Source organism: Maylandia zebra, linkage group LG2, assembly GCF_041146795.1.
Source record: "Maylandia zebra isolate NMK-2024a linkage group LG2, Mzebra_GT3a, whole genome shotgun sequence".
Lineage (NCBI taxonomy): Eukaryota > Metazoa > Chordata > Actinopteri > Cichliformes > Cichlidae > Maylandia > Maylandia zebra.
The window spans coordinates 34,546,433-34,569,011 of record NC_135168.1 but is presented as its reverse complement, the minus strand read 5'-3'; the positions used below and the strand labels follow the sequence as shown (position 1 = coordinate 34,569,011).

Below are 22,579 nucleotides of genomic sequence, written 5' to 3'. Positions count from 1 at the left end.
TGGGCCACCATAATAATAATGTTACTGGAAACCGCATGATTGGGCCTCAAATGCCTCCAAACCATATCTGTCAAAATAATTGGGAAAAAATGACACTGTTCAATTATTTATGTTTCTATTAGGTTTCATGACTCAATATATATATATATATATACACACACACACACACATATATATGTATTAAACTAGCTGAAAACCGATTATCTTTATAAATAAATAAATATTGATTTAAAATATATATATATATATTAATATTACGTATTTACTAGTTAAAGGTAGAATCACTTGTGCTTTCTAAGGAAAGGATTAAAGTTCCCAATCCTATTCTTCCCAAAGTTTTACGTAAAGGTAATAATTTGGCTTAACCTTAACTACCTAATTTATACTATTAATCCTATTGTAAGTCTTGCTGCAGACTGCCTTTTTTCTAACAGCATGTTTCAGTAAACCGATAGGTCACTAGGTCATCACAGTATTTATCCTTTAACCTCCTCAAACAAGAGTCTAATTCGCCCTTCTCTTTGTATGTTTGCAATCAATGAGGCAGAGAAAAAAGTGACTCCCGTGAGACTGGCAATTTCTCTGCCAGGTGAAGAAAGACTTCCCGTCTCTAGTTTACCTTACCCTTAGATATTAGTATTAGAATTCAAGTGGGACGCCGGAAAGTGTCAAATTGTGACGGTAAAATGCAGGTGCAGGTGAAACAAACTGAATTCTCACACATTTTGAGGGTTTTTAAAATTCTGTACACACAGTAAAACGTGACACTATAACAGGTGTTGCATTGATTAGACCCACCAGAACATTTTGTCTTTTGTGCATGGTGAACTCCATCTATCTTTATTATACCAAAACTAAGTAAGCAATTATTAAACAATTGTGCACCAAGACTGTTTCTCTGAACCACATGCAAAACAGCTTGGTTGTTCTCCATTACCAAGAAGAACTGGCACTATATTTGCATGGTGGTGCACACTGCATGGAGGTTTAGGTCTTTGATGCTCATACACACATTTGTTGTTGGGTGGAACTCACCCGCGGATCCCTAGGGTCCTTTAGCAGAGAAACAATTAGTGTTCCATGCTTAAAATTAATCCCAAGTGGAAATTCTTTGTTTCAGTGATTAAGGATACGATTGACTGGCCAATGATTCCTTGACTGAGAGAAACATTGAATAGATTAGACACGACTGATGAGTGAAGGGTGTATTTACTCAAGTACAATACTAATTGTACTTGAGTAAATACAAATTTGGATGCCTTTACTTACTAGATGTGGGTTTTTTTGTAACACCCATTTTTTCTTACAGTGTGCTATTATTACTTACTAACACTGTAAAAACACATTATTTTCACATTTTCACTTCATTTTCAGTTAAAATAAATTAAAAGCAATTGTGGTCTGTTTAGTATTTAGTCTGTTTTAACGTTGCCATGTATAGAACGTATGATGTACAATGTATAATGAGAATATAGGTCCTCTCATTTCCTAGTTTTTTCCAGAAACCTTTCCCTAAATTAATTATAGCTCCATGTATGGTTGCGCCATCAGGTCAGGACCACAACTTCTATAAAGAGAAGTAAGAATTGTTGAGGAGATGGTAAAGAGATAAGACACTTTTAATGTGACAGTATTTGACTAAATAGAGCAGTGCACAACATCTAAGTGCAGACAGGACCCAATATAGTTGAAGGGTTGTCCAAATGTGAACCGGTTTTGCCTGGGAGTGACAGGATACAGGAAAACAGATGTCACAGATGAGGAAACCAGTTGTGATTATTCCAACACTGGAACAAGCTTTCCAAAACAGAACACAGAACAGAAATTTCATTTACAATTAGTGTAGGTTATTGTACTGCATACTTAAACTAAATCAATGTGAAGTTCAATATGCACTGTGTTTCACTTAGTTGTCCACATAGGCCAAGAAACAATTACAAACAAGCTCAAGGTCTAAATCCAGCATTCACAGACAACGCTAAAGCTGATCATCCAATAAAAAGCTTTCTTGATATTATTTAAAAATCTGTTTTCTGCATGCATTAAAAGCAAAATAGAAAAACTCTTCAAAGTAATACATCTAGGAGAAAAAAGCATTTGATGTCTATGCTGTACATTATAACTTACAATCTAACTGTTGGAAGGTGCTGATAATATACTGACTTATCTTTGGAGGCTAAGCATGGTGGGTTTGTCATGCATGTTGTGCAAGAGATAAGACTATGGGGGTTACTAAAATCAAATAAGTAAAATGAGCTGGGGGGTTTCATGGCACTATTTTTACCTGCTGATGCAGTAGGAAAACCCAAGGAGTGGACTTTTGATTTCAGAGCAATGCATGTTTACATTTTTCCTCTTTTTGGGGCACATGTGGAAGTTTCATCCTCACAAGTAGTAAAGGGAAATAGATCAAAAGGTCATTAAAACATCTAAATGGATTTTGGGAATATGACTACTGGTTTTCATGGAAATCTGCCAAGTGAAGATGTCATATAAACAACATATGTAACAAGACACAAGGTCACCAAATCAATTTAAGTCTTCCTATGAGTGCCTATGGAACATTTTAGGGTCAGCTTTGTGGTCCTTAGGGACTGAGTAAAGCACTATACAAATGCAGGCCATTTACCATTTTAGGGTAATTCACCGGGTAGCTAGTTACTGACATTTTGCCTGGAACTGGAGCAACAAAGCTTCAAATTAGTTAGAAGGCACCATGGTTACAAGCAGTATGCAGCATGTCTCTGAACTGTTTTTGTTTAAAAAGTGGGACATAGAAAATCATATTTGTATAAATAAGTACTGAGATGTCTGTGTAAATGCTGAAAATTGGATTTGCGCATATGGATTGAGCAGTTGGATTTGCTCTTGCGTCATCAGTCATATAGGCATTTGTCAAAGCTCCCTTGGAAGTGCACAGAGGAAGTACAGTGCTTTTGGCGTCTGCATTCTTTGAAGATCAGAGCTCTGGAAACTATCATCACTTCCCTTTGTAAGCTTAGCGTGGACCTGTACACACTTGAAAGCACCCACAGAGAACTGAGACACACTTACCTCGACCTGGGATTTGAAATGTTGGACCAGTAGCTCAGAAATGACAAAAGCACAAGCTATCGCTCATTTCCACTGCTGTGATGCTGATAATGGAGCAGCCTAATTTTCATCAAAATGTACAGTCATCTGAGCCTGGCTAACAGTGTGTTCCACACATAACTCCATTCCACAGTACTGTCACCAAAATCACTTCACTCATCACTGATCTCCCGGTGGTTAGACTTGAGAATGCCATTGGCAAAGCTCATATGTGATGTGGTATTTAAGCCGTTTTACCATCTCTACCATTACTACTTCCTCTCGGTCTCATGAGTACGAACGGGCTGTCAATTGTCACACTTCATTTACTCTAATGCTTTCTGTGTCGATCACCATCACCAGGATTCGCAGCATCAGCAAGCTGAAGCAGAAGCAGCAGAAGCCATTTGGAAAGCGCTCAGACTGGACGTTGACCAAATTCAGCCACTATCTAAAACATTAGTGCTATCACGTGCTATTGCAGTCTACACTCGAGTTTGCAATTTGTCACTATTGGTGAACTGATTCTCTTTGCTAGCTATTTTAATTATCTGCCACAAAATGTAAACAAGAAGTCCACTGTTGAGCCTGGGTCATTGCGTGGGGCTCTCAGAGAAGGTTCTTAAGCTGCACGTGTTCCTAAGCAGTTTTTGCAGTGTGGCGTGGATGCTGTCATGCTAGTGGTCACTGATTTTGACAAGTGGTGTTGTAATGTTGTCATGGACCCGGCTCAGGAGGTCTCGGGGGTCCGTGAGCAGTAGGGATTATTATTATTATTATGATTGTTGTTATTATTATTATTTGGGGATGTGTGTTTTTCTGCACTATGCTTCTGTGTTCCACTTGTATGTGTGGGCAGGGTGTGGGTGTGTACATGTGTGGCTGGAGGACAGCCACATGCAGGCCTGATGGGTGTGGCCCTGCAGGAGAACTGGCCACACCTGAAGTTCCTGCCACACACCTGTTGGTGATCAGGGTTCGTCGGGGGAGCTACTTAGGAGAGTGTTGGAGCTCCCACCGGCGTGGGATCATTAAGCTAAGACTCCAAGTCAGTGTGTAGTATTAGGAAGTGTGGATCGTGTGCGCACGCGGGTTCAGTGTTTAACGGCTGCTTCTGTTATTGTCCTGCAGGTGGAACGAGGGACCAGAAGGGCAGCACGCACAGGGTGTGCAGAAACACAACTGCCGGGAGCACGAGCGCGGACGTCGGAGGGGAACACACGCATGGGCGTTTAGGGAGCAAAGGGGATTTATTGTGCATCTGTTACCTTCACTGTAAATAAAGTGCACTGTTTGCATCGCAGAACAATGCGTTTTGGGTCCTCATTCCCCCATATCCCCACGGTCTGCCAGCCAGACCGTGACAAATGTAGTGGTAACCTTTGGTAACACGCGTCAAATTAACATAAATGCCAGGCCCTAGCACAATTGCATTTTAATGATGAGTGTCATTCACTTCGACTGTCAGCTGCCTCAGTGTGGAGACTAACCAGTGTAGGTTGAAGACAATTCCATTCGTATGGCTCAACCACTTGAAAACTGCCACTTTCTTTTTTGTTATGCTTTGTTTTTTTGTTCATTTTTACATCTGTTACACCTGCTAGCACACTCAGAGTCTTCCTATGTTAGCTGAAACAAGCAAGTGAAGTCTGTGTTTACAGTCTAATCCCTGTTATCGTGTTTGCTGCTTTCCCTGCCTCAGGCTTTCTATGTATATACATGAAAGGGCAGGAAGGTGTGTTTCCCTCTATGTTAGGCTTTTTCTACAAGTATGCATGTAGAACGAAGGGGACGTCCAACAAAAGAACCAAATGCAAATTGTTGTAGATGAAAAACAGACTAACCTATATTAGTATATTCGAGTGTCTTTTACATAGACACTGCTATCTAGCTCAGAAGATTACACTGTTTGCCTTTTAACTTGTGTAATATAATGTAAATGTACAAAAACATGCAAACAAATTCTTGTGGCCGCTAATTAACTCAAATGTGTGATCAACTTGATCAGAACATGGGAATGTTTTGGAAATTATTAAAATAAGAAGTAAAGTTGCTGTTCATAGAAAACAAACACATAAACAAATATAAAACCAAACAAACCTGCCTGTTTTTTATGATTTGCACAGAGCTGCTCAGTATATAAATGCAAATTTGTCCTGAATCCTGAAAACATTTTTGTATCTTGATAAGACATAGCGTGCCAGCTTGTCCCTGTCAAACTGGCCACACTAGTGGTTCAGTCCTAGACTATGAGGGACTCTTCCGTAGTTTGACTTTTAGACATCTGTACTTGTACCATTATGTAAATCGAAGTGTGTTTATTCTGTGGTTACGAAAGCTAAACGGGCTGTAATATACATTTAAGTATGCGGGCAGTATTTAAGTAAAATATGTCAGAAAAAAATATACAGTTTTAAAACATTATTTTGACATTAAAACAAAAAAAGGTAAAGCAGAAAGCTGAGCCTGTTTTCAATATGAAATATGAGCAATGAGTAAGATCTGTAAAGCAGCTATTACCTATTACCCCCTTCCCCCACTTCCAAATAGTTTTGCACTGCCTAACTTTAAGTAGAGTCTAATTTTAAACACAATGTAAACCTTCTAAAACTAATTATACACCATAAAAAAAAAGATCAATCTTAGGAGTCCTTTACTTTGTTTTCAATTTTTGTCTCATGCAGCCCTGCAAACACCGCTGTAGGGACAGCGTGTTCAAACTCTTGAGAGCTCTCAGCACCCTCCACAGGCTGGCTGTCTGATTGGCTCAGCACTGACCATGATGTCATCACTGCATGCTATAAGGGCTCTGACAAATAGCCTGGGAGACACATTAGAAGAAACACTGCTCAGCTGAGGGACTGAGTGAGACACACGCAGATCAAGTAAAGCAGAAAGTAGCTGGGACATGTGATACTCGCTGCTTTGTGGGAACTATCTGAACAGTGACATTTTACTTTGTATGGGAGCCAGGAAACACGACTGCAACCTGTGGAGGTTTGTACTTCTGCTTTTGTCTGGCTTGTTTAGCATGTTTTAAAGCTTGCCTGAAGCCAACTTGATATACTGTTTATGTATGTGGTTTTTGCGCAGTAAGCTTTGGTCTCCTTTTTCTTTTTTGTTAATGCTAGATTTATGTGCATGCATTTTTTTTCATTTTCTTTTGTTGTAATTAGGCAGAATTAAAAAAACAAACTAACGGAATTTGTAAAATTCACTCCTTTTGTTTGTGTGTGTGTGTGTGTGTGTGTATGTGTTTTGTTCATGTGTGTTCTCTTCAGATGGGAAATACAACCACCTCAGAGTACACCAATATGACTGCGATGAACTCGTCATCAAATTCAACTGGGACTGATGAAGGTTTCAGTGCCCCTGTAATGATCCTGCTGGGCATGGTCATGTCCTTATTAGTTTTGATTATTGTCTTTGGCAACATCCTGGTCATAACGGCAATTGCCCGCTTTCAGCGTCTCCAGAATGTCACCAACTATTTCATCACATCGCTTGCCTGTGCCGACCTGGTCATGGGTCTGATTGTGATTCCTTTCGGTGCCTGTAAAATTATCTCCAGTACGTGGTACTTTGGTAATTTCTGGTGTGACTTCTGGACTGCCACTGATGTGCTCTGTGTGACTGCAAGCATTGAGACCCTGTGTGTCATCGCCATAGACCGTTATTTGGCCATTACTTCTCCCTTCCACTACCAGTCGATGTTGACCAAATGCAAAGCTCGCATTGTGGTGGTGCTGGTCTGGGTGATTGCTGCTCTGATATCTTACCTGCCCATCCACATGAAGTGGTGGACCGCTGATACTATTGAAGCTAGAAACTGTATGAACCAAACCAACTGCTGCGAATTCCACACCAACCAGGCTTATGCCATCACTTCCTCTATCATCTCCTTCTACATCCCTTTGGTCATCATGATTTTTGTCTACAGTCGAGTTTTCCAGGAGGCAAGGCGCCAACTGAAAAAGATAGACAAAAGCGTTGGACGTTTTCATAATAGCGACATCAGCAACAGTAATTCTCTGGAGGCCAATAATGGCCGTGGCCTTAAAAAGGCAAAGTTTTGCCTTCGGGAACACAAAGCTCTGAAGACTCTGGGCATCATCATGGGGACCTTTACTCTGTGCTGGCTGCCCTTCTTTGTGCTAAACGTGGTGGAGGCTATATGGGCTGTGAACAGCCCGATCACCTTTATGGTACTTAACTGGATAGGTTACGCAAACTCTGCCTTCAACCCACTTATTTACTGTCGGAGCCCTGAATTCTGGTATGCATTCAAGGAAATCCTGTGTATGAATAGGAACCGCCTCACCAACCCTGGACCTGTGAATGGATACATCTATAGCAGGCACAGCTGGCAGAGTGAGCAGCAGGGGAGGAGTAAAGGTAACTCAGAAGAGAGTGACCCCACTGAAGGGTTTCTGGGGAAAGGAGCAGGGACCCCAGTTGTGGACAGAGCAGTGGACCCCAACGGGAATTGCAGCAAAGACATAATGACTGTAACGAGTATAACAACTGTCCTTTAAACTTGAAGCACTGAGACTTCTGTCAACAAGGAAATCCAGATATGTTTATACTGCTATTGTAAACAGTTTTTTCAAATGACTGATGAAGGTAAGGCCAGTCAAAAATGACTGACAGAGTCTCTGGAGACTTTAAAGAAACAATAACTCAGCTGTTCAGCTGAGTAAAGTGTCACTTTTCCTCTTCAAACACAGTGACACAAAACTGTAGGTCTCTCACATTTCCCTTTTGTGTGCGTTCATTGCATTTTTTATTTTGTTTGAATTTTCACATCTACCTCATCATACCTTTTCAATATTTGCATCTTAGCTGACCATCTGTCACATTAAGTCACTGTCCGCAGGAGTTAAAGTAGGGCAGCATCTCAGCAGTTTATTTACTCTACTAAATGGCCTGTGGATTGTATGACTGCTAATTGTCTGGCTTCAACTGAATTTGTAGCCATGTTGTTTATCTTTGATCTGGAGAGAGATCCCACAGTTTTTATTAGCATAAAATGTTTCAGAGAAGCAATCGGAGGTTGTAAATTTCATCCGAACATGCCAATTTGGCACAAAGAGCAAAGTAATCAGAAAACGATTGAGGGTGAAGGGTTAAACGTAATACCTCTTCGATGCTTTGCTTTAAGAAACACATTCCAAATTGACCGAGATTATAATCTGGCATGCTTTACTTTGCTCTTTTTTCCCCTTTAACGATTGGAAAATCGGAAAAATGATCAAAAGCAGGTGTGGCGAAACCTGTCTCAGTCATTCTGTCTCACTCCTCAGCAATGTTACGAGGTCCTGTTCCCTCCTATAGTGTTTTACAGTCTCTTGCATTTGAGTTTCCATTGCAGGGAGATAGCACTAGAGATATGATGGTTAATCTACAGTAATCTACGAGTTACTGATGAAACCTACGTCAAAGTGAGGCTGGTCAAAACTTGCATGCCTGTATATGTTGTCTAAGCCAGATTCCGCTGTCAGGTCGAAGATATATGTACGTAATCTTTCAGTGCAAAGTGGATGCTATTACAGATAATGCGGTTAATCCTGAGTGTTGACCTTTGAAGCTTGCAGCTGTTATTAACATAAATTCAAAAGTGCACGTTTTAAAGTTTGCTATTGCACAGTCAGAACCCATCACTTCTTGCATTCTGTTAAGTGGTCGACTTATGTGCTACATGTCACTCGGTGCAATATGGCCATTATGTAAGTGTAAGAAAAACTATTCATCTTTCCTTTTCCTTCTATGCAACAGTTACAGTAGCCCCCTTTGTTGCACAAGCCCTATTTATTTATTAAAATCTGTGGTTGCTCTGTTTCAGCATGTACACTGTTTACTGAAACCAGAGAAGCCATTTCCTTAGTCATGGCACAAGGGTACAAACCACACGTAATAATAAACACTTTGTCAAAATAGCCAAGCGATAACAAAGTTCCACACCCAAGATGTGGCGGTGGTGAATATTCAGGCTAATAAAGATAGATGAGAGGAAGAAAAAGAACACAGCCCTTAGTAGTGCACTGTTGTCACAGCTCTCTCACAGGTGCCTCCGCTGTAAAATCAGTTGAAAATCAGAAAACCTTTGGAGAAGACACTCAGGAGTCCATAGAACAGTGCCTTAGCTGTTCCAGTTTCCGACATTAATTCTCTAATAAACAATGCAGGTTAGAATAAAATCCGAAGGGGCAATTTAACATGAGATCAGATAGTCATGGGAGCAAATTTGTTTTTTGCGACTTACAGTAAACGGTGTGCAAGATCATTAGCTTTAAGAGAAGTAATGAAGGTGCACCTACAGACAGAACCCCTTTCCCCAGTCAGTTTGGCAGTCTCTAGTATGTCTTGATCAGCATGCTAAATGTGGCAGAAGGGGGACCAGAGATTCTCTGCAAATCTAAATCGGTGTTAGTGACCTGTGTTAAAGTGCATGTAGCATTGCCGGTGCAGGTCTGCTGATGCCGTAAAAACTGTGAACTTTGTTCTCTCAGAGGAATCTCCATGTACTGTATTGCTATGTCTGATCAGCACTGCTGCTGCTGCAGACCTTAGGAATAGACGTAAATATGGTATCCTCATACGTCACTGTTTGCCATGTGAAAAAACAAGCTTTCCAGGATGTCGAGCTCATTATCTGTTTTTCTTTTTAACAGATTTACAGCAAAGTAAATGCAGGGGTTGGGTGTCATAAGACATGTTGGTCTGCATTTTCCCAACATTTTCACTGTACAGTCTACGCGAAGCACAAAACGGTCAAAGACTCTAGACCATTTTCTGTGTTGCTTTTATTAAGATGCAAATAGCTGAGTTTAAAAGGTCTGCAGCTTAAATAAGTGTAATTTTAGGAGTAATGCACAAATGATCTCTTGCATGCCAGCTTCACATTTGTAGTGAGGTGTTTGTGGACTTCTGTGCCATTTCCTTTAAAAGTGATCAGTTTGAGCCCAAGTGCTGTAGATTGTGAACTATATATCCACACTGCTCTCTCCTGGCAGTGGCCTCTCCTTGCACCTCAGCTGTCTCAGAGTTACTCATGGTTACTGTTTCATCAATAAGGCTGTATAATAAGGGATGCATGACTTCACCTCCCGTTGTTGCTGGAGGACGCCACACTGTTATGTGCAATGAGTCCTGAATGAATAGCTGACAGTATAACATTCCAAGCAAAGCACAGCTGATGGTTTCTAACCACATACCTTGCCTACGGATGCTTGCAGTCCACATTTAGTTCTCCCACCACGGTCTTGCAGCAGATAAGCGAATTTAGTGTGGGTACACACAGAAAATTTTTTTTTTTTTAAAACAGATTCAGGGTTACAGAGAAGTCTTAGAGGTTATGTTACAAAGTGACATGCACATTTCACACATATATTTTTTTGTACGGCAATCAATATCTTGGAGTTAAATATGATACAAGTCTTGGTGGGGTAAAACCAGTGCTTTTCTAACAGAACCACAGTTGTTCAGATTGAATAAAAGTTTGCTCATGAGAACAACTTAGTCATGATTTTAATTAAACTATTCACCATCCTAAAAGCAGCACTGTATAGGACTTTCATTTACTTTCAAGAAGAATTTTTAGAGATTTCGAATAACCAAATAGACATTGGAGTTCATGAACTTTAAACAGTTTTGCCTATTCAATTGTACCATAATATTTTCATGGAAGTTCTTCTTCCTGTTCGCAGCTCAAAATAAAGACTGTAGCATCTCAGCACAGATGCTGTTCAGTGTGAAGCATTCAGAGAAACTGACATGTGTAAATGTGAATTTTTACAAATGTTAAATATTGCTTAAGCCGTCATATAAAAAGTATGTGAAATACTTTTTTTCTTTTTTTTTTCCTCTCGTGGCCGGGGTGAATAAGCTGTCACTCAGCTAACTAAATGTTTACTAAATGTTTGCAAGCTAACTTCGCACAAGTTCTTGTCACTGTTTGTTAAGGTATCGGAGGCTGTTACAATATGTGGTGTCTTGTGATATTTATTACAAAAAAATGTATATATGTGATGTAACATTTGTATGGAAATAAATGATTTACATGTTGCACGTAATGTCCTCATGTGCATTTCCTTTATACACATTAAAGTGCACACGTAAAGGATACGTCAGGCTCGAAGGCTTAACTGCAGTTAAGTCTATTTTAGTATGGGAAAACTATCAAAACGTGATCTGGAATGATGGACAGGACGGACATCGGGATACAATTAAAATCTTTCCACTTTCCTTTTTAAACAGTGTGTCTGCCTAGTGCTCCAAGTAATCATACATTATACAGACCACCTAATTCTATTCCAGAAATCCAAGGGAGGAGGATAGAAGAAATATATAGAGCCATAAAAACGTCTCGATATTTGGCACTAAGCTGGAGTGGAGAGCATTTTTCATGTTTCTTTCAAGAATAAAATATGTTCGTTTGCAGAATGAAGATTGAAAACCTTAAGAGTAGTCATCATAGTTAGGAATGCAGTTTCATAGAAAAGGATTTTGCACTGGAGATATGATTACGCCTTTCATGCTGAGTAGAGAACACTGGGCACTGATTTACTATTTTAAGTATTTACTATTTTATGAACAGTTTTTTACATCATGCAAAACAGTAAAATGAGCCACTTTCATTAATGTCACATACTACAGTTTCTATAGGTATACTAAGAACGATAAAAAAAAAAATGGTGACTAGCTTTGAAGCTTGATAAAATTTCTCCACACCCTAAGGAATATTCATTTTCAGGGTTAGAGGTTAAACTCCCCACGCAGACAGAACATCTACACTGTGGCCTTTTCTGCTCTGTAGAGGGTCCTGGACGAATGCCATATCAGAATCCGGGCTAACCCGGCAGATGCGTCTTATTTCAGGGTTTTAGACATCTACTGAAATTGAGGCACTGGGATGCACGCATACACGGGTCTGCAAGATTAATATTGTGCCAACTTATGTGCCAAGCCACTCAAATAAGTCCTTCCATGGTAATATCCACAATCAAGCTTTACAGACTTTGATCCTTAAGAGCTAGATAAGAACGCCATTTTCCCATAGAGACCCACCATGTTGAGTCAGAGGGAAAAGAAAGTAGCATGGAGGGAAAACTCTGGAAAGAAAGAGTCTGTTTTGGGACAGGAAGAATATTTTCTCAGATATGTTAATCGTGTCAGGGATATACTGCATACAGGATGTGACTATGTGAAAACATTGTCTTTGATAGATCGATATGTCCCCTGGCACCCTGGTGACTACAGTGACCGAGGCACCGCTATGTCTGCAGTTCCCCTTCTCCCAAGAGACCTGCTACCATGTGTGTCTGTGTGAGTGCGTTCGTCTGTGTGTATTTGAGAACGTGTGGATGTTTGTGGACTCATAGGAACATCGCAAATTAAAGTTTGTCCCCCTCTGAAAAACTAGATCCACCTGACCTAAGGTTAAAAAAGCAAACGTGGCCTTGAAAGATGTGTTTCACTCTGTTTAAAGGCCAAAGTAAATAAAACACATCTTTTCAAAAATATTTTCTGTTTGGTAATTCTGTCATAACCAAAAATGATCTATGTTTATCCCATAAATGTTTTTAGTCATAACTGTGTCAAATTATTTATTTATTTATTTATTTATTTTTTATCTCCAGTGAGCAACAAAAAGATCAGTGTATCATTTCTCTTCTCTAAAAAGGATTTACATCTCTACATTACAAGATATAAATACCTCAGTTCTTGTGAAATTAACATAGCACCAGCAATGGACATATCATTTTTACAGCTTGTGGCTGCGCTCATGAGTTCAGACCAATCACTGCAAACCAAACTACTGAGCAATAAGATCACAGCTGATTGCATGCTTTAGGTGTGACAATTTAAAGAAAGAAAGGAGAACAAGGCCGGTCCAAGAAAAAGTTGGCAGTTCGTGAGAGCTCAGTGAAATGTTATCCCTCTGGATTTTTATCAGCGGGGTTGCTAACCGTCGACCTTCTGGTGTGTGACATGCACGTTAACCTTTATTCTCACGTTCTCACTATGTCCAGAGAAGTCTCACAACAAATAGAGAGAAGGATCACAAGCAGAAAAAAAATCAAAACTGTTTTCTTTTCTTTTCTTTTTTTCTTTTTTTAAACATTGGGCCTTTTACCTCTTTCAGCACCAACACTTTGTCATAACCAGTGGAGAATGTAAAAAATACAGCTTATGGATTGTTTTGCTGGATGGACACAAATCTGCCTGTAAGAGGTTATTAGTTAGACTCACAAGTGTATATAACCTAACCCTAGTTTGACAAAATGTAAACAGGAGATCAAACTGTGTGAAACATAGAGTTTCACACATTTAAGCACAGTAGCAGTGACATCACCAATTATTCACTTATTACTACTTATTATTTGTAACTATTAATATCACATAGTTGTCCAACATGGTAATTCTTGTGCTTTGAAAAAAGTGAAATGTGGTGTCTTGTTAAGTTTATTGCATTAAGTGTGTAACTGTGTTTATTTTAGACCTTCTAGTCCAGCTCAATATTTTAAAAAGAAATACAATTTAAAAAAAAAACACATGAGAACACTCAAATGCAGTAATCATTGAACAGAACACTAACGTGCAATTGATTCAAACTTTTTAGAAGCAGGAGGATTTTTTTGTCACTTAAAGTTGGTATAGTTAAGGCCACTATGGCCACAGAATCAATTAATTGATACATACATTGATACATAAATTTCTTCAGGTCAGTGTGGAAGCCAGGAATTTTATTGGTTACAGAGTTTTGGCTTGTATTTGTCGATCTTGGAAGCGAGATCCCGAATGTATCATTACAGGCTGCCTGAAGCATTTTCATGTTTGTTTTACTGTAAGCAAATTTGTAGTGGAGTACCATCGGCTCTAAAAATGGCTATTTCAATATAATCTGCATGCAAACAGAATTTCCAGTCTAGCATATTTACTTTACTGCACATCATGAACATCATTCCTGTTGATTGCACATTTGCATAGTTTGATCAAACCCTAAGCAGCTGCTGCAAGTATAAGGAGAGGAAACGGCATTGTCGGCATACATCCAGTATTGTGCTTCTAGTTTTCCACCTATTGTGAGATCCATCATCAATGGTTTTTAAATTCATCTATCTTTATGGGCATACAATTTTTAATTGAAATAAAATGCCAGAAATTATTCATACAAATGGAAGCTTTCCATATTAAGTATACACAATATTTGCAATACCTTGTATTTGTGTTTATTTAGTTACATACAAAAAGAAGTTTCAGCATTCAGAAATTAATAATTAAGCTAATGAAATGATGTTTTCAGCAGCACGGTGGCACGGTGGTTAGGGTTAGCACTCTTGCCGCACAGCAAGAAGGTCCTGAGTTCAATTCCACCATCAGGCCGGGGTCTTTCTGTGTGGAGTTTGCATGTTCTCCCCGTGTTTGCGTGGGTTCTCTCACCATCCAAAGACATGCAGCTTGTGGGGATAGGTTAATTGGATAATTCTAATTGCCACTAGGTGTGAATGTGCGAGTGAGTGTGAATGGTTGTCTGTCCCCATGTGTTAGCCCTGCGACAGACTGGTGTCCTGTCCAGGTTGTACCCCGCCTTTCGCCCTATGACAGCTGGGATAGGCTCCAGCGCCCCCCGTGACCCTGAAAAGGATAAGCGGAAGCGAATGGATGGATGGAAGAAAGCTAAATTTGGGCTAATACATAGTAATGAATTATTTAGAATATCATAGTGCTGACGGGACTTTAAGTTTCATTCATACAAATTTTACTGTGAGTAATTTTTAAGATATTATTAGGACAGAGCTGATATCATTGATGCAAAGATTAGTCTGATATCATTTATGGTTTATGAGCACTCCGAAACACATAAAGCATAGAAGTACAACCCGTAGGTTGGGATAAACAATGCAAATTAATATGTGCTAATACACTCCCTCAGCGCATGCTATAAGCTTTCAGAGAGCTTGGTGCTCTTCTGTGAGTAGATATTAAACTATCCCTCCTTCTGCCCCACTCCCCATCTTTTTTTTCCTACTTCACGTACCTTAAATGATCATTTAAGATTTGTCTTTGACTGCGTTCAATCAATAAGCAACCACTTTTTTGTGCTGACTGCTTTATTTCTGTTTTCTTATTTACTTTTTTTCATGTAAACTGCAAATGACAATAAGTAAGCTCCCGATATCATGTGTCTTACAGTCCAACAGAGGACTAAATCAACACTGCACTCGTGAATAATGTGCACGAGCAGCTCTTTTGAACAGACTTGGCTACAAACTGCGTACATCTGCTTGTGGTTTTCGTTGATGAAAAATACATTCTGTCTATGGTTTACAGAGGGTCAGGATTGTTTTTTTAACTGAGGGAATGGGTGGCCACATATAAAATATGTTAACTGCTTAAAGCAAGCAGGGAGTGTTGTGCTACTTAATTTCAAGTATCAGGCTCTTGTTTCAAGTTTGATTAATGTTTTTCCTGTTGCTGATAGTAGCTGGCCAAAAGGGATGCGGTAAAAGATTACCTTTTAAAATGTGCCTGACTTCCTGTCTTTTTCTTTCTCTGTTTCTTTCTTGCTTCCCTAATGGCTCAATTATCTGTTACTTGTTTCCAAGCAATCAATTTGACTGTGCTGTATTCTGTAAGCAACTGCCTCTTTGTTGCTAACTTTAAAGTGTCTCTTTTACTGGCTATGCTGCAGTTCTTAAGGTAACCCATATGGAAAAGATATATATAAATCTTATAACGTTTTTATCTGTCTTGTATGAAACTTGTATGAAAAGCATACAAGAGTGAAAACACATATAAGATCCCTTGAAAAATTATATAATGAAACTTGTATGTTTTGTATACTTACTAAAAACATATATGATTTACTCATGAAAGTGGCCACTTTCATGAGTAAATCATGTAAGCTTTATATGATTTATATATGATTTACTCATGAAAGTGGCCACTTTCATGAGTAAATCATATATGTTTTTACTATTTCTTTTCCATATGGTAAGTGGCAGAGTGGTTGTGGTGTACGCTGAACTGACAGTCGTCAGCAACGTGAAAGCTTACATTTACCATGCATTTACCTTTGTGACTCTGTTGTACGACTGGCAGGCTGAACAACCTGTTTGAAAGCATGTCTGGAGAATTCACAGCTTTTAAATGGTACAAAAGAAACGAAAACAAAGACAGGAAAGCAAATGTTGTACTACGTAGTGTTCTAAAGTGTAAAGTCACAGTCAGTCTTGCCAGGCTCGTCACAACTAGACTGTATGATTGTCCCTCTGACACAACAGTATTCCCATAAGCATTCCCCAACTCATGAAACAAAGATGCTTGTCAGTTTGAACCCTAATATGGTGCTGCAGCCATGGATATGGTGTGATGCTGGTGAGCAGCTCTGGCTAACAAATGTTTCTAATGTCTGTGTGTTTACATGTTTGGCCCTATGGGCTCATGGTTAGTGTCCAGTGGTGAAGAAGTATGCAGTAGTACGCCATAACTGAGGGAGCACAGGATGTGAAATGGAAGCTATGAATTGTATTTAAAACACTTCTTGGGTCAGTAGTAAATAGTACGACATAGGCAGTACATTCCGTCAGGCACGTGTCAGCAGCTGTTACTTTATCAAGTAAATGGACACACACCATGTTCTGTGCTGCGTACATTTCCCTGAAGTTCGTCACAGTGTAATGATATATCATTCAAGAAATATTCTACGAATGCTAAAAAGCCCTTTTTTTCCAGTGTTTTTTTTAATCAAAGCAAACACAAATTAAGATTGAATGTGGATAAAATGGAAAATACAATAATTACCCTATTAATGTATTAGAGAAAGTGGACTAAAAATGGGTGGAAGAACTTCATTATATATGTACTTTATAACACCAGTTCAAATGCAATGATCTTGAAAAACCTGCTTACCCAGGCATTTTCCACTTCATATCTGGATCACGTCCAATAAGGAGAGACAGTTCCTGTCAACATGAGCCTCTCCTAATAAAAATCTGTAGGGGCAGGGAGTGAAACCAGAGTAAATCCTGCCGGCCAAACTTTCATCACAAGCCTCTATAGTTATTCACCTCGACCTTATTGAGGGCACTGATAGCAGGGGAAATTCATCCTGCTCCAAACTCGTCTAAGGATGAGCAGTCAACCTTAGACAGTAACTTTGCTTAATATTATAGAGAGCACACGCTGTATATAATGGGACAAACTGAAAAATGATAGCCTTGTGTGTGCGTGTGTGTGTGTGTGTGTGTGTGTGTAGGTGTGTGTGTGTGTGTGTGTGTGTGTGTGTGTGTGTGTGTGTGTGTGTGTGTGTGTGTGTGTGCACGCGCGCATGACGTTAGAGGTGGGTGAAACAAACTCACTCATCTGTTACAACAGCGAAGGAGAAGGTAGCCAGACAAGAAGAGTTATCATCCTAAAGCAGAGGTGAGAGGTGGTCCAGAGAATGACATGGCGTGGTAGAAAAGTTTGCAAGAGCGTGTGGATGTCCTAAACTGTACAGCAAAGTCACCTGCTTCAGATGTTACCAACTGTAGTCATTTTTCTCTCTTCTCTTTCCTGTCACCACCCAGCTGCTGCAGTTGGGGGGTGACAATCGCTGAGCCTGGATCTGTGGTCTTTTCCTCTTAAAAGGGAGTTTTCCTCCGCACTATTACCAAGTGATTACCTATACCAGTCCCATCCCACTAATACTGCAGGATTTTTTACCTTAAAATGTCAAACATTATTGGATAATATTATCTGATAGTATTTGAAAGAAAATGATAATTTTCCATACTGGTCAGGCTGTAATGTAAAGTCCTTTCAGGCAGCTATTGTGAATTGGTGCTATTTAAAACCTAAATGAGATTACTAGTAGGTTCAGAAGGCAATTATCACGTGATTTAATGATACGTGAATTCTTTATCACGTGACATATAACAAGAACAAAGTGAATTAAAGATATGGGTAAACAACATACAATCAATGATTTAAAAAAAATATGAGCAGGCTTTGGAGAAAACTAGACAGCTTATTTTTCAGGCAGACCCTCCCTTCTTTTCACCAGGACAACAACAAACCACATTCTGTACATGTTCCAACAGCATGTCTATGCAGTCAAAGAGTCTGGGTCCTAAACTGGCCTACTTTCAGTCCCATCTGTCATTCACCTAAAATATTTGTGCATTATTCAAAATACAACAAATATATGTAAAGCACTACATGGGAGAAATATTTTCTTTATTTGACATGTTGTCTTATCAGTTATGTGTGTTGCATATTTAATACAGCGTTTAAAATATTTGCAAATTTTTTACATGCTGTATTTATTTACAAAGCATCTCAGTGTTTTTGGGAACAGGTTGTACTTCTTTATTATAAAAACTACTCGGATAAGTTTAGAGGGAGATAATGTGCTGCATCAAAGTTCTTACAGGACCTGAACAGGACAATGAGCCTATTATCTGTAGTGGGGCAGTAACTATATTACAAGGCTACAACAACAGGTCTGTAAAATCAAATGGTAGCTTATTTGAATATGCTTTGAAGGTCATTTTCATTTTCAGGAAAAGGAGTTGTTGGGAGCCAAGATTGGTCAGTGGTCTAGGATGCTTAGGTGTGTGTGTGTGTGTGTGTGTGTGTGTGTGTGTGTGTGTGTGTGTGTGTGTGTTCTTCCTGAGAATCCTCAGGGCTGTACAGTAAAACGCTTCATTTCTGTAGCGCGCTGCTGAGGTTTAGAAAATTGACGCGCATTCTCTTTGCTGTTGCTCCTCACCTTTAGCGCTGCCTCGGGGCTTGGAATGTGTTGAAAACTGGGGCTTTCAGAAAGCAGCTGAAAAGAAAAAAAAAAAGGGGGGGGGAGCAGCTGTGTGGGAACCTGTCTGAATACTGTGAAAAATACCTAAACATGAGCTGGATAAATTCAAAACATAAGGTTTCTGATTTTTATAGACCTGTTCTCCAAGTGTTTTGATCACACCTCATTTGTGCTTTGCTAGACTCACAAAGTGAATGACGCTGGCTAGCTTTTGTTTGTTTTCGTAGTAGTTTATTGAACAAGAATCACGGCATCAAGCCATGTTCATTATATTTGTATTTATTATAGTATGTTTTGTACACAGGACTTCTAGACACTGCTCATTTGTCTGCAGTTGGGTTTTTAATGATATTACAATATATAAGAATAATGACAAAAATAATGGCTAAAACTAATTATACATACTTAAACAATTATCACATGACAACGATCTTTATGGAGTGTGATGAGAGGACATATTGCAGGGCACACGGCACACAAAGGGAACAAATAGTAGCCTTTAATATAGCAAAAACTTTTTAAAAAGAGCAGTACCAAGTAATAGGAAGAGCTTGAGATTGATGTGTAGACACCAAGGACTATACACAGGGACTGATTGGGGATAGGAAGCATGAGGGAAATGAGACACAAAGTAAAAACTGAAACAAGGTGCGAGAAAGGGGAACAACCAAAAACACACATATTGACTCCAGTCTCATGACCACTAAAACTAATATGATGTGTGTGTGTGTGTGTGTGTGTGTGTGTGTGTGTGTGTGTGTGTGTGTGTGTGTGTGTGTGTGAGTCGTAGAGAGTTGTGTGTCACAGGTGAGCAACATAAATATGCTGCGTAGCTGAAATAACTGTTGATTTCCTTGTTTATGCTATTGTGAGCGGTTACAGGTCACTGACAGCGGACAGCAACATGGATTTCAACATTTTTATTTTAACTGTTATTTCTCAATCTGGGAATGTTATCTAGGGGCAGAAGGCTAGTGGGAATCACTTTAAGCAGGAGGCCGTAAGTAATTCATTAAATCTGATTTATGAAAGAGGCTATTCATGAAGTCACTTGTCATTATAAGCTGGTTAACATTAATTATCTGTTGCTAAAAGAAAATGCTTATAAGCCTTACATATATTGTGATATATAGAGAGATCATTTTTGCATACTGCTTTTATTTACAAAGCATCTTAGCATTTTTGGGAACAGGGTTGTACTTCTTTACTATAAAAATGACTCGGTTTAGAGGGAACATGCGCTGCATCAAAGTTCTTAGATAAAGCCTCTTGTGGTTTTCTTTTTTTGATCCTAATGAGCTCTTATAATTTCACATGAGTATTAGGTGGAGCGTAGAGTGTAAACTTGTTAATTATAAGTCCCTAAAGATTGCTTGAATGTAACCCTGGGAATACTTAAAAAGGAAGAACAATTCAGTGCTTGTTTTGGCACAGCTGTTCTTGTTTTGAACTTGTGCTAAACTCATGCTTGTGGGGGGAAGGAAACCTTGCAATATTATTTACCATGCAGATTATGTATGCAAACATTTCTTCCTTTTCCTCGTTGTCCTGCAACAATCCAGTCGTTAGCCGTTTCTTTGTTTGCCCTTGTTTGAACTCTCTGATATTTGCCAGTGAAATGCAGGGTAGTTAATATGTTAGTGATCTAATCAGAGAAATCCAGAGCACAAAAGTCTCCACAAAAGTATGGCTACAGTCAAGCAGCACTATATGTACCTATAAAAAAAATCACCCATTATTATTGTCTGTGTTAGTTCAAATCTTCCTTCTCACTGTTCATTTCAGGGCTCTGGGACATAAAGGTCATTACAGGACATTCACTGTATGTGAACTGAAGCCATAAATGTGACATAGAGGACACTTTACATTATGCTCCCCGTGGTTTGCTGTCATTACCAAGCAGATTGATGGAGATATTCTTTCTCCTCTTCTCTCCTATTCTACCTGTTGTAAGGCTGCTGATGAAAAAAAAAACTATCATGAAGCTAAGCGTTGTCTTTCACTGCCCACCTCTGGCTGAAGATGGGAACACCATGCTGATGGTTTTTACTGTACAGCCAAATAGTAAATCAGTAAGAGAGTGCCCTCTTGTGGAGCTGTTTAAGAAGTGCCAAATTTACAAAAACCCTCCATCATTAAAAAAAAAAAAGCTTTTATAAGTTATGATGTATATTTAAAAAAGAACTTTTGAAAGCAGAAATAGAAAAACAGAGATATCTGCTTGCTTAGACTCCCGCCTTTTTATAGTTCTCCAAATAATGCATTTTAGCCCAGAGAGCACTGTGGTCAGTGGAGAGGAGGTCAACCATAGTCACACTGCAAACTGAAGTCTACCTGGTCCCCTAATAATACTGTATAATTACAGCATGATTTTTTTGCTTCCCTCTAAATGAGCTTAAGGTACAACAGAACTCTGTTACATAAAATATTAGTGCTTAGTTTTTGCTCAGTACTCATTGTCATATGATAAATATTTAGAGAGAGGAAAAAATGACACCAAAATCTGAAAATGATCAATCTGATTTGTCTTTGAAAATACGACCACACTTTCTTTTCATTTTTTTTCACATTTGCAATGAAAAGTTGTCAAATATTAAAAATAAACAAATAGTGGAAACACTTCTTCTCACATCTCATGGCTAATGTGATAACTTAGTAAAGTCTTAGCAGTCTCAAGTCAGCTAACGGTTCAGGCTTGTGTGAAAGATTGGCAGTGAAACATTAAACAAATGAAGAATATTGTTCAAAACTGCTACAGATTTCTGGATTTCATCATCTCAGGAGCACAATGTGATTAAAGGATTCAGAGAATATCAAAAAATCTTTGTATACTACCAGTAATCACGGCTAACCAATTGTGAATGGCTGAAATAGTGTCTTAGAACTCTAGAGCTTGGAGGAGGAAAACTCTTGTGACCTTATTATTGGATCACACTGTGGACCAGCACCATCCAGCCGGTCATCAGCTCATTTGAAGGAAGATTTACTGAAATACAGATACAGATCTGGTAAGTAGACTCCAGTGAAGCTCCATAGCAGAGTGGAGTGAAACAATGTTAGGAAGTAGGAAGGTTCTCCTTGAGTCTAGATGCTGGTGGTGGTCAGGAGGAGATGGATTGGACAAATGAGAGTGTAACAGGCAGAATGACAGAAAAGCAGTGAGATTTAAAGGATGTGCAACAGAGGTGGGCAAGAAAATGAATATGATAACAACAGAACTGAGTTGTGCAGTAGTAGCTCAAACACAGATGGCAGATGAATGAACACAACTCGTCCTAATTGATCTTAGGCATGAGTTTCATGAGTGAAAGTGTGTTCGTGCACATAGCATGGGTGACTTGCACATCTCTCAAAGTCTTTATATTGCTGAAGGACATATTCAGGTTTCTGAACAACATAGCATGCTGCCATTGGCGGCCTCTTTTTAAGAGCATGCTTTCCTTATATCAGAAAGTCAATGCCAAACCACAAAAACAGTTGATGTACTAAAGTGGCCTGTCATCCACTAAAAAGACAAAATGGAAAACACTTGGCTTTCAAAACTGAACAAGTGGTGATGCAAGTGGGAAACATGCCTCTGCCTCTTTCTTGCTGCCATCAAATTAAGAATAAGCATATTAAAAATAATCAAATGAAATAAGATCAAATGTTCTGTTTTGACATTTGGTGATAAATGCAGTATTTAGAAATGCACATGGTTTGAATTGA

The 22,579-nt window shown here is 39.1% G+C and overlaps 1 protein-coding gene across 1 annotated transcript; it reads left to right on the top strand.

Moving 5' to 3' along the window:
- The first annotated feature begins 5,921 nt into the window (after window positions 1-5,921).
- adrb2a (adrenoceptor beta 2, surface a) lies at window positions 5,922-10,038 on the top strand. The gene is made up of 2 exons (XM_004541113.5): window positions 5,922-6,069; window positions 6,354-10,038. The coding sequence occupies exon 2, from the start codon at window positions 6,354-6,356 to the stop codon at window positions 7,605-7,607; it is 1,254 nt and encodes a 417-aa protein (XP_004541170.2). The 5' UTR covers window positions 5,922-6,069; the 3' UTR covers window positions 7,608-10,038.
- The last annotated feature ends 12,541 nt before the right edge of the window (window positions 10,039-22,579 follow it).